This window comes from Bubalus kerabau, chromosome 8 (assembly GCF_029407905.1).
Source record: "Bubalus kerabau isolate K-KA32 ecotype Philippines breed swamp buffalo chromosome 8, PCC_UOA_SB_1v2, whole genome shotgun sequence".
In the NCBI taxonomy this organism is placed as follows: domain Eukaryota; kingdom Metazoa; phylum Chordata; class Mammalia; order Artiodactyla; family Bovidae; genus Bubalus; species Bubalus kerabau.
Window position 1 is genome coordinate 106,427,045 of NC_073631.1, and position 13,389 is coordinate 106,440,433.

Sequence of the window (13,389 nt, forward strand, 5' to 3'; positions counted from 1 at the left end):
CATGAGGGGTGGATTCAAAAGACTATTTCTAAACATACACAAATTCCTTGAAAAGGTTTAAACATTTAGATAAAAAGGAATATACTGAAATTTGGGGATATATTTAAAGTAATAATATTTGGAGTGCCTCTGCCTGATACCTAACCTAATCCCAAGAAAAATGAAGGCATCAGTGTTAATGTTTAATTACTGCTTTTAAAAAATAGCTGCCATACTAGTTTTTTAGGGTTTCCCTAGTGGCTCAGAGGCTAAAGAATCTGCCTAGTTTTGCAAGTTGCTTATTTTTTTTCCTTTGAAGGGATCATGAAAAAATATCTAGGAGAAAGCTCCACCTTAACAGGCTAACATATTGGCATGGATTGGGTGACAAACAAGAAAAATCAAAAGCAATCAATAAACAAAAAGACACACAGTGACACTGGATAGAACAGGACAGTTCTTGTTTTTTTTTTTTTAATTTTTAAGTTAATATCTCTTAGACAACTCTGTATGTCAAGACACTTTGGTCTACCACATCCTTTTCCAATGGCTATATGGTGTTCCATTTTATGCCCTTATCAATTTAAACAAATTTTCTACTGATGAACATTCAAATTGCTTCCAGCAGTTCCCTGTTATAAACACTGTAGCAATTAAAATCCTTGTACATGTAATTTTGGTTCACTTCCCCACTTAGAGCTGTAGGTTAAATCCACTTGGAGATTTATAGTGCTCTAAGGACTCCTTTCCAAGTAGGCAGTTGGTAAAGCCCTTCCCTGCTGTGATTAAAGGACTAAGACAAATTCAGAAATGCTGGGCCTGTTGGTTTCCACTGAACTGAAAAACGAGGAATATCTCCTTTAGCTAGTATGCAATGCTATGTATTATTTCTTTCAGAGATGGTTCTTGGCTTTCTAGGGTTAAGTATGCAAACACAAAAAAAATATCTGTAAGTACCCTTTAAGAGTACATGTGAATTCTACAGGTTTTGGCTCACAGAGGAGCAGCACGGGGAAACTGGCCTGAATTTTGGCTCCCGGTCAGATGAAGTGTGAACAGGCTGCCGTGCCCCTGGAGTGAGTGGTAGTTCTCTTGATCTACCAGGGCTTTTTCTGAACTCCGTACTACCAAACTGTGCAAACAAAAGGGAGCTATGAGGAACAGAGAGAGAGGGGAAGGAGTACAGGTGTGCTTTATATACCGAAGGTTCTCTGTTTAAACCTTCAGCAAGACAGAATTTTGTGTGCCACCAGAAACTAGTGGAAGTGGGCATCTGCAGTCTCACTCTGGACATAAGAACAAAGAGATGAAGAACGGCTAGTGTCAATCTCAAACAAGCTGTTCTTAAAAACAGAAGAAAAAGTAATAATATCCACCATGTCTTATGAGCCTGGGTGTGGTCTCCATGACCAAAGCAGATAAAGATTCTATAAGAAAAAGAAATCCATGCCACTTCCTCATGTACGAACATAGATGCAAAAATACTAATTGCAGTATTCACAAACAATCCAGAATTGAAAAGCATACATCAAGTACCACATGATCAAATAAAGTCTACCTTGAAAATATTGATACAAAGATGATTTAACATTACAAAATCTATTAAATAACTTGCTACATTAACAGTCGAAGGAACAAAAACAGAGGAGTATTTCAATAGGTGCAGAAAGAACATTTGATGCAGTTGAACATTAATTCATTAAAAAAATTTAGCAAACTTGATAAAATGTCCCTAACCGCTCTTTAAACAAAATCTCTAGTGACAAACAGCAACAAGAATTTCCTTTAAAGTTAAGTTCAAGTTAAGGATGCTCAATATCAACGCTCTTATTAAACACTGTTTTGGAGGTACTGTTGACACAGTGTCAAGAGAAAAATAAATAAAAGTTACAAAAACTGCAAAGGAAGAAACAAAATTGTATCACTTGTAAATGAAAAAATAGTCTACACAGAAAATCCAAGGGAACTCACAGAAACAATCAGAACTAATCAGAGTTTGGAAGGTGCTGGTAACAAACTCAATGGAGCTAAATCAGTTATATTCCTATTAACCAAAGACAAATAATAAGAAAATATAGTTAATAAAGTTATTAATAACAGAACTGTAAAATATTTAGGAATGATTCTAACAAAAGAAAACTCTAGTGAAAGGAATAAAAGGTAACTTATATACAGTTATGACTTCTCTGGTGGCTCAGACGGTAAAGCATCTGCCTACAATGCGGGATACCTGGGTTCAATCCCTGGGTTGGGAAGAGCCTCTGGAGAAGGAAATGGCAACCAACTCCAGTATTCTTGCCTGGAAAATCCCATGGATGGAGGAGTGTAGTAGGGTACAGTCCATGGGGTTGCAAAGAGTCAGACACGACTGAGCAACTTCACTCACTATATACAGTTATATACCATGATCAAGGATGAAATGACAATATTAGAAAGACGTCAGTTTTCCTTAAAGTGAATATAAATCCAGTGCAGGTCCAATACACACAAATCAGGGTTCTGGGCTTTTGTCTTGTTTGTTTTGGAACGAAAACTCTTATGTAAAAGGTGAGGATAAAATTCACATAGAAAAGCAAAGGGACAAGAACAGACAGGGAAGTTTTGAAGGACGTGATAGGATCAGGGCTTTTCCCACCAGATATCAAGACATACGTTAAAGTTATAAAATCAATAGTAAAGACAATAGGATATCAGACAGCCCAGTGGACTAGAACGGAGTGAGTCCAAAATTGTTGTTGTTTAGTTGCTCAGTTGTATCTGACTCTTTTTTGACTCCATGGACTGTAGCCTGCCAGGCCCCTCTGTCCATGGGATTTCCCAAACAACAACAGTGGAGTGGGTTGACATTTCCTTCTTCAGGGGATCTTCCCAACCCAGGGATCAAACCTGTGTCTCCTGCATTGCAAGTGGATTCCATACCACTGAGTCACCAGGGAACCCCATGAGTCTAAAATAGACCTATGCAATTTGACTACATTAAAATTAACCCCCAAACTTCTGTTCAATAAAAGACACTATAAATAAAGTGTCTTTGGGAACAAACTTCATTTAAAAAACAAAGGTGCTTTAAACTAACAACATTTCAGTCAAACTATCCTTGACTCCCAACAACAGAAACCATGATAAAGAAACAGTACAGCAAACGATCGGTTAAAATACACGCGCTGGAGTCAGACCTCTTGGGCTTGTGTTCTGGTTCTGTCACCTAATTGCTGTGTGACTTTGGGCCAGTGCCTGTACTTTGTTTGGCAAAAGGAGACAAATACCTAACCATATTGTGGGGATTAAATCAATAGCAACTATGAAGTGCTCAGCACAACGAAGATGTATTTGTTATTAATGTTCAAGTGACATTAAGGATCGATTACTTATTATCATTACACCACTTTGCTGCCTAAAATTTTCACAACACGTCACAAATTTTCAACCAGTTTCACCTCTGTGATCTCATTTGAGGAATCTACCAGAGTACCCATGTGAACAGATAAGGAAAGTTCCAGCCCAAAGCCTCTGTGATCCTGGTTTTCAACTAGGAAACAAAGAGATAATCTCCAAGGCTCTTTTTCTGCTTTCAAAAAATAGTTTCAATTTATAATAAGGAAATGCTAACTGACTTGCCTTGGGTCACAGAGAGTTATTAGTAGAGTTAGGATTAAAACCTTGGTCTCTCATATTAATCTACATTACAAAGAGACAATAATAATAATAAATTTCCCCAGACTCCCCCTGTGTCTAAATTTCTTCTTGGAACTGTAAGCTAGACACTTAGGAAGGTAATTCACCTGGGGATCATTCGGAATATTACTGATATATTCTAATGACTTGAGGCATCTACCTCACTGCCAGGGAGGGAATTATCAAAGAAATCTCTCTTTTGTGAACAACATTAACATGCATCGTGGTAATACCAGTGATAATAAAGAAAGAATTACCTGGGCAAGCAGACCTGGTTGGATCTGAAGAGGCTGAGCTCCTGGGGCTTGAGTGACGATGGGAACGGCGTTTTCCATTCGCACAGAGTAGCCAGCATGTTTAGAGGGAGAGGCCTGCAATCCTAGTGCAGACAGGGGTGACGGGGAGAAGGGCTGAGTAACTGGCAAGAGCTGGATGAGGAGACCTTCCTAGCCCGCTCTGTCAGCCCTCAGCTTCCCTTTGCACTAGTCCCCACCAGACACTGCCTGGTCCTTTGGAAGTCTTCCCTGCCTCAGTTTTAACTTAAAAAAAAGTCTGTGGTTTTTTTTTTCTTTGGCCATGCCACATGGCTTGTTGGGATCTTAGTTTGCTGACCAGGGATAGAACCCAGGCCTTCATCAGTGGAGGCGTGGAGTCCTACCCATTGGACCACCAGGGAATTCCCTCTAACTTAAAAAAAAAAAAACCCAAAACCAAAAAACGACCTTTTTGAATGTTTTCAAAGACTCAGTCAAATTAAGGAGTCTTTAAAGCCCAAAGTGGAACAGTTATGCTGACAAATTACAGCAGGGAAACAGCTGCTTTTGTCATGAAGACACATCTGACTGGGTCAAAGCCGGGGAGAGAGGGTAAGGCTGCTGAACAGCACTTACTCAAACTCAACCACGCAGACTTACACCAGGGGGTTTTCAGAACCAAATTCTCGCGTTTTCAAGGTAAACTATAACGAAGTACCCGGTCAACTCTCGCTTAGAATTTTCAGAAGAGTGCCGGGGTGCCTGGCCAGAGGTGGGGGGCACTGGCCAGGAAGTACTTTTCAGAGAGGTTTATACTCTTCACAAGGACGGGGACTAGCGCGCTGTCAGAGGCGGGCAGTGTGCTGTGGATAACCCACACAGAGGTTATTCCACGGGGGAGCTGACATCAGCATAACAACGGGAGCGCACACAATGTGCTGATTTACAGACGGTGGCTGAGCCAGGACAAAACCACTGGCAGGTGGTGCGAACAACAAGGAACAGACTTGACGCAGGAGCCTAAGTCCATTGTTTCTAGGTTGGCTGCCACAGGATGGGGGCCCTCAAGTTCAGTGATGCCAGGTCTCTCGTGGAAAGAAACAAAGAGGGCTTTAGCAGGACAGAAAAGCATGAGGCCAGCACCGCAGAGGCAGTCCTGGTGGAAGCAGGTGGGAGGCTGGGTCCACTCCGCCTTACCTTGGAAGCCGGGTGGACACACGATGAGCGCTTGCTGGAAGGGGTCGGGCCGGGCACAGATCTGGGCAGCTCCCGTCTGCAGGGGCATGCTCCGCTGGGCCACCGCGGCCATGGATGCCGCTGAGGGCTGGCAGAGTGCAGATTGGTAGTTTAGTATGGAGACCTCGGGATTGGCTAGGGAAAGAGTGGCACTGGTGGAGGTGGGAGCCTAAAGGAATGGTGGGGATTAGACAAAAATAAACACAAATAAAACATGAGGGAGATGGCATGCTGGGAGACATGGATCTAAATCAAATAAATGAACTCAAAGAAGAGCAAACGGATGAACGAAAACCACGAGCCAAGAAAAAAGCAAAAACGGGGGAGTGGAAATACAGTTGGAAAGTCTTAGGGGAAAGCAGGCACCTGCAGCCCAGGACACAGAATCACCTTCGATGCTTAGATTCGGGCCTGTTCTTAATATTTTCAGGGCCTGTTCCTAATACTTGCAGGGCCTGCAAGTGCACATGGCATGCCTGCATGTCAAGTCTAAATGGCAGAGTTAAGGACTGGCTAGAAAGAATTATGATCTGCCCTTCCACGCAGACATAAACACTTTCATAACCACCTGGAAGGCTTTGGTTTGAGTCTGAATCTGGATTCCTTGGCTTGGGCCCTGGAATATGGAGCTGAGTGCCTGCCTGCCTTCTCTCCAGGCCCCAGCTCCGTCCCACAACCGGAGGGCCTTTGGGTGCAGGTATTTGGATTTGGTCTCTACTGGGGAGGATGAAACTAGGAAGTGGCTCCTCCAGGCCCCGGGTCTCAGATTCCCGGAGCTTGACACGGAAGCACATGCACTCGGGGAGGGCCTGGGCAGCAAGCCCTTCTGCTCAGGTCTAAGGGTAGCACTTTTACAGATGCCCTTAGATGTTCACAGAGCACAGTTACTGCGAAGAAATAACACTACAGAAATAGAGATGGAGAGGGATGTGCTGAGGCTGGGGTTACTTGTTGGAATTTGGTGCATTCTTCTGCTGGCATTCAGCAACTAAGCCTAAAGGGCAAGGAGAAGATGCCAGGGGGTTAAGAGAACTTGAGATGGGTTAAGTTAAATGGAGATGGGTTAGACAGACACTGAAGTTATGTCCTCTCTCCTTTCTTTTTCAGAAAGAGATAGCATTTGAGGTTGAACTTGCATGTGAAGCAAGGCCATGGAAGGAAAAGGACTTCTACATTGGGAATTCTCCAGTTTCAGCCCATCTTAGTCTTCTTCGTGCTGATCCTTTAGTAAGATAGGTGGAGTAACCCATGGCTTCAATTTCAACCTTGTTTATGAGAGATTTTGCTACTAGAGGCTATAAGGACTAAAAAAGTAAAAAGGGAAAGAGCCACCAGGCTATCGGGAAACATATAAAATTAGGACCTTAGGAAAGGTATGCATATATGTCAAATTTGATGAAAAGGATAAAGTCTCATTTTACATGTCTTTTATACTTATATTTTATGCTGAATTTCAGTGCAAAGCATAGAATTTGTTTGAAAGTAATCACCACATTAGGTACTGCCTGTGTTTAGATTTTAAGATATTATTTTAACAACCGGTGTCTGTTTGTGCAGCATCACAGTCAGCCTCCAGGCAGTGTGACTGGGAATGCATGTGTGGCACGTGTAGGCCAGCATCTCTTATCACTGTTTTTTATTGACGTGTAGTTGATTTACAATGTTGTGTTATGTATATATATTCTAACAAAAGGAAACTCTAGTGAAAGGAATAAATATACATGATTTTCCTGTTCCTTTCCATCACAGGCTACTAAAAGGCACTAAATGCAGCTCCCTGTGCTGCACAGTAGGTCCTTGTTGCTCATTTTATACATAGTCATTTGCATGGGGCCAGCATTTTGTGTTGTTACCAACGGCATGACTTGTGTTTCCTTTCTGTTCTCTCTGCAGCCTTACCTCTCCTGGAGGCTCCCCTCAGACACACCTCCCACTAGCCACTTGCCCTCTACACACCAGAGTCCACACTCTCCCCTCATCTTCCTGCCTCCCGGCTTCCCTCTTTGGGGCACTGGCAGCAGTCTCCTCCAGGTTCTCACACGGGTGCTCAGTGGCTCCCCCTTCTGGCCAGCTACTGGTCTTGCTGCTCCTTCCTTCCAAATGTCCCCGGAAGGCTCTCCCTCTTTTTAATCACTACTTCCTTGCTAAGGCCTTCTGTCCTGGTGCCTGGGACCTGTAAGGCCTTGACTAGTGATGTTCTGGCCTCCACTTCTTCTTTTCTAATTCTTCTTGGGCACAGAGGCTAGAACATTCTTTCCAAATGACTACTTTTTGTGTGATACCACCTCTGCTCAAAAGTCTCCGGTTGCTGCCTAATGGGCACTGTGTACGCATCTTAGGCTGGCCCTCCTTCCAATCACAGTTAGGCCCAACTTCCCATCTCAATGTATCTTCTACCCTCCCTGCTCAGGGCACCAGCCAGACGGCCTGCTCACCGTGCTGGGGCTCTGGAGACGGAGAGCAGAATCACAGTGGTTGTTCTGTCCAGGAGTTCACCTGACTGGAGGTGGCTGTCTTAGCCTGAGGACTGAGCTAGGCGCTGGGTGGGAATGTTTATCACAGGGTACTCCAGGCCTTAGAGAAATGAACTCTTTTGGCTGAGGAGAACGGTAAGGACACCAGTGGCCTCCAGGGGGCAGCAGATTCTAGGCGGCGTCTCCTAGAGGGTAGGCAGAAGGGGAGAGGAACAGGCTGGGAAGGAACGCTGGGCCTTAGCAACCAAACGAGCTGGGAATGGCCTGGGGAGCAGGGTCGGTGACTCTTCATGGGAGCAGGGGACCTGTCAAAAGAGTGGATGGCCAGGCAGAGTATTCCCACTGGAACATACATGCTCTTCTGCTATCGAGGGGTGTGGGGGTGTGTGCGTACAAGGTGTGTTGCCACCATTAAAGACTGATTCTAAGACTGAAGACAATCTAGGGACACTTTCTTTGGGGAAACTGGTAGGTAGGAATAAAAGTTAAAGTCTCTTAGATACCAGAGGCTGCCTGAGCGAGGCCTTGGAGACTCTTCATGTAGTACATATTTCCTGGGTGTCATCCGTATTTCCAGCAGTATATTAGGTGCTAGATTCTGCAAATTTTCTGTAAGAGGTTTGAAAGCTGTGGGTCCCCTTTTAGTTCTCACTGCTGGGATTCTGGTGACAAGACCTGGAAAAGGGCGGGTTTTGTCTGTGTTGAAAGGAGATCATGTGGACCCGGCAGTGTGGACAAGAGGAGTGGGGGCCTGAGCTGGATGACCGCTAGCATCCATCCCTTCCAGTTCTAGAATTCTCCATCGGGCAGATATCAGACATGAGAGGATCCCAGCATCTCCTTTACCTTATTCTCACAGCAGGACAGGGAAGCAGTAGGAAGTACCATCTCAGAAATAACTCTCTTAGTGAGTCATTTCTGGGACCTTTCAAGGGGCTAGGAGTCAATACAAAGAATTCCTGAGGATCTCAAAGGAAAATAACGAAGACAAACACCTTCTTGCAGAGTTGAACATGACAGTAGAGGGATTTTGTCTGTTGTATATGATGTTGGAGTTTTGTCTTCTGACTCAGCTTGGTGGGAAAACAGAATCCCTGACCTTTGCTCTGTCAGCCCTGTGTCTGCCTTCCCCTCTGCTCCCACTCACCTGGTTGTGGACAGTGTTCAGCTGGTTGTTGAAGGTCATGGTCAGGTTGGTGGATGTGCTGGGGGCCACGTGCGTGATGAAAGGGGTTTTGCTCTGGTTCACCGTGTCATACATGTTCACCCGACGCTTGCAAATCTCCATGTTCTGGAAACATGATTTGACGCTGTTCATGCACAAGGCAGAGACAAGGTGTCAGGGAGAGAGTAACATGGAATTACAGGGGAGAAAATGGAGAGAGAAAAAGAGAGGAGAGTTAATCTAATAAACGAAAGAACCGAGACACTTCACTTTGGATCTCAGGTTCCTGGATTTCTCAGGCAGTGTCTGCATTTGCAAGAGTTGGTGGTATTTACAGGAATTCCACCCTCCCCTGCCCCCTCCCCCCGCACCTTCTCACTGCCTCCTCCTCATCCTGGGTGGGTAACAGTTCTCCACCAACACAACAGACCTCTTGGCTCTCACTGAATTTCCTCCTGCTGCTGATCTGCTTCCCAATTTCCACAGCTCATTCTTGGCTTTCAAAGTGGTTTCTGGCCCATAAATAAACATGTAAGTTCTCTGATTGGCACTGGTCATCAAGGGATGACCTGCCGCCATCTTCCTTGCCCACGCCCTTTCCAGCTAACCCAGGGCACCAGCGCCATCTAGGGGTCAGCCAAAGAATAGCCAACCCAGTGTCAGGACCCATTGGCACTCTTGCTCCTCCCTGGATTGTGCATGGAATGAGCGAAGGGTTCTCATTGGAAAAGACTCTGATGCTGGGAGGGATTGGGGGCAGGAGGACAAGGGGACGACAGAGGATGAGATGGCTGGATGGCATCAGTGACTCAATGGACGTGAATCTAGGTGAACTCCGGGAGTTGGTGATGGACAGGGAGGCCTGGCGGACTGCAATTCATGGGGTCGCAAAGAGTCGGACACGACTGAGCGACTGAACTGAACTGAACTGAATAGCGGTGAAGCTTACTGACAGTGTGGCGGCTATTCACAAACACTCTTTCACTCAGTCCTACAACAACCACGAGGGGAAGACAGACAACTGTTGCCCCTATTTTGCGAATAAGGATAAAGCAGAGAAGGGATAGGTAATTTGCCAAGATCAAGAGCTGGTTAATGGTAGTCTTCACATAGACACGTGCATTCTCTTTAACTTCCTTCATTCTTCGTTTCTTTTTTTTCTTATTGTTACCCAGTTACATAAAATTCTCTCCCTCTTTTTCTTCTTCCATTGCATTTTTGAATCAAAATAAAACTCTTAATTATGAAATTCAAGTATAAAAGTGTTGCGGACACCAGCATCAAGGACAAAGAAAGCCCTTAGTGGCCTTGACCAGGTGTTTGAAAACCCACCACAGGATTTTCAGTTGTTTGTACATTGTTTCTCATTCACGCCCCCGCCTCCCAGCTGGTGTCGAGGTCAACAATCTGCCTGCCAACGCCGGCGACGTGGGTTTGATCCCTGGGTCGGGAAGATACCCAGGAGTAGGAAATGGAAACCCACTCCAGTATTCTTGCCTGGAACATTCCATGGACAGAGGAGCCTGGTGGACTACAGTCCATGGGGTCTGAAAGAGTCGGACACAACTGAGCACGTGTGCCACGCCAAATCTCATTCACTTCTGGGTCGTCTTCTAATTAAACTCACTTTTTCCTCAAATGCTAATATTTAGGATAGCAAGATCCCATTGAAATTTCCATTTAAAATACTTATTTTAATCATAAGTAGTGTAGTAACAATAAAATTCTACCATTTTAAGAGGACAGCTGCATACTGTACTACGGGTAAGCTAGATTCTGGGCCAAGCAGGTGCTTGCAGGCTATCCCAAAACATCCTCTCCATGAAAGGTTCTCTGAACTGACTTATACGTTCTTTGTGACTTAATCATGACTGACACTGGCCACACAATGCACACGAAGTAAACAATGACTGCCTGATGACCCTAGAGAGAAGGAGAACGGATTCTCCGCTGACCAAGAGCTAAAAACACTAATGCTAGCAATGCCAACACGTTTTGAGCATCGACTCAGTACCAAACCTACTGCTAAGTGCTTTCACATGGAGGCTGAAAGAGTAAAACAATGGATTTTGTGTTCTTCTGGACTGTATTTAACGCACCAATGGTTTTTCGACAATTCAACACAAAGCTTTCAGACTCAGGATTCTGTAACTGAAACGATCTGAGTTTTTAGTTTCAGAGGAAAGTACTTTCACACTGGGTTAATGTTGAGAATGGTTTTTAAGGAATTCGAGCACTAGAATCTTGGCATGGAGAAACGAGTGGAGTCTCTTTCATCTGATAATCTAGATGTTGGGGCAGCCCTGGCCCAGCTGCAGGTTTCTTCTGGCCCCAGACTTCTTCATGGTCTGCCCAGCAAATTCTAGGGTTACTTGGAGATCAGGCCTACTTTGTGCTCAGAGACCCTTCTTTCCTTCCGAGGCCTATTTTCTGAAATCTAAGTTGTCAGTGCTTCCCCTGGTTCCACACCAGGTTCTGAGTTAGGAGCCAGCTGATGCCCATGGTTTCCGTGCTGGGTCTTCACCTACAGTGAAACACCCTGATTTGCTTCCATGCAGAACTAAAAGACAGACGGCACCCTGAGGGCATTCAGCCAAGCCTCAAACTTTATGCATATGACTGTTCACTGAAGTGCCGGTGGCTTTCCAGGTGGCTCAGTGGTAAAGAATCCACCTGCTGGTGCAGGAGATGCAGTAGATGTGGGTTCAATCCCTGGGTCAGGAAGGTCCCGTGCAGAAGGAAGTGGCAGCCCACTCCAGTATTCTTGCTTGGGAAACTTCTTAGACAGAGGAGCCTGGTGGGTGGCAGTCTATTGAGTCACAAAACAGTTGGACACAGCTGGGCATGCACGAATGTCTCACTGACAGTGCACACGGCTACCAGGAACCCTCTAACGAGCACCCCTCCATCTCCTATCCACAGCTGTTTCTCAGCCATCCCACTTCACTCCTGATGACACGAAGACTGATCTTATGGGGGCCTATGCAGTAAATCACCAAGTCTGCCTTTATTCTGTGGTTCAGACTGACACCCCTTGACTTACCCCTCCCATACCCAGAAACAGGACAAATCCCGTAATGAGAGCTTGCAAGGGATGGGTCCCAGTTCCTTCTCTGTTCTTGAGTCTGGTTGTTGCAAGCATGCTTCTAAAGTAGAGGCACTATCTGGTTGTTGCAATACAATCTGACTTGCTCAACAGCAGCTAGTAAGGAACAAACCGAAAAGAGAGGAAGCACCACTGGTGATGGGTTCCACACCCTCATTTCTCGTATGCTGCTGAGGGTCAAATCCAGCCTTGAGACTTGACCTGATCTGATTCTGGCTGTGGCGGGGCCCATGGTGACCCGTGGCTGTCTCGGCTGCAGGCTCTTTCCATGTATCCCTCTCTCTCCTGATGCTACCTGAAATCTGCTGCTCTCTTGAGCACCCTGCTTCTCCCGGCAGACACCCAGGGACAGGGCTGTTTATTCTTTCATGCCCCAAGTGCCTCAGAGGTTGATGTGCTCTCTCTCCTGACTCTCTTTATAGGCTGAACCGTGCCCCTCAGATTCACATGTTATAGTTCTAACCCCCCAGTACTTAAGAATGGGACTGAATTTGGAGATAGGATCTTTAAAGGTGAAATGAGGTCATAAGGGCGGGCCCTGATCCAATTCCTTAGAAGGAGGAGGAAATCAGGACACAGACAGCGTAAGAGGAAGACCACAGGAAGATTCAGGCAGAAGCCGAGGAGAGAGGCCACAGAAAAAGCCAACTCTGCTGGACACCTAGACCGTGGGCTTCTAGAATAAGAAAATGAGTGTCTGCTGTTCATGACACTCAACCACGTGGTGGTGCTTTGTGATGGCACCTCCTCAAACTAATCCTCCCTTCTCTTCTCTCCCCCTCAGGCACCGAGGCCGGGCCACTTGCTCAGTCCTGCCCACCTGGGAGACTTCGAAAAGTGAAAAAGTTGAAGTGTTAGTTGCTCAGTTGTGTTCGACTCTTTGTGACCCCATGGACTGTAGCCCGCCAGGCTTCTCTGTCCACAGAATTGTCCAGGCAAGAATACTGGGAGTGGGTTGCCATTCCCTTCTCCAGGGGATCTTCCTGACCCAGGGATCAAACCTGAGTTGCCTGCATTGCAGGCAGATTCTTCACTGTCTGAGCCACCAGGGAAGGCCTTCGGAGGTCACCCTGATTCCTGGTCAGACTCCCTGGCTCCTTAGTTCCTTCTCATCTCCAGGGACCTGTTGTCAATTCCAGCCACCCCATTCCTTGGACCGTCAAGCCTGAAACTGTGCCATTTCCACAACCACAAATTCAAGCATCCCACCTCCTGGGCACACTTTCCACCCATCTGGCTAGTTCAACTATTACTATACTAAGCGTTCTCTGAGCTGATCAGACCACTCAGTCTCTTTGGACCCCTCCCAGCTTCACTTCCTTTCTCTTTTAGCTAAGCCTCGCATAGCCATGACTTTGGATTACAGTCTCTTCACTGCCAACATCATAAATCTGTGTCAATCTTTTTCTCTTAGCAGCGCAGCCAAACTCCAACCTGGAAGGACTCTGTTGATTGTATGCCTTCACCTGGGGAGTTCATTTACACCCCGGGCTTTTCAAA

At 45.7% G+C, this 13,389-nt stretch overlaps 1 protein-coding gene across 2 annotated transcripts in view; it reads right to left on the reverse strand.

Moving 5' to 3' along the window:
* Positions 1-13,389, reverse strand: part of HIPK2 (homeodomain interacting protein kinase 2) — a 192,044-nt gene that overhangs the window by 35,826 nt on the left and 142,829 nt on the right. The window contains exons 7-9 of one of the 2 annotated variants that reach the window (XM_055591074.1): positions 8,766-8,928; positions 5,106-5,313; positions 3,912-4,033 (exon numbers count right to left, since the gene is read on the reverse strand). In XM_055591074.1, coding sequence (XP_055447049.1) covers positions 3,912-4,033; positions 5,106-5,313; positions 8,766-8,928 — 493 coding nt within the window. The remainder of the gene's footprint in view (positions 1-3,911; positions 4,034-5,105; positions 5,314-8,765; positions 8,929-13,389) is intronic. The other variant, XM_055591075.1, reaches the window with a different exon arrangement.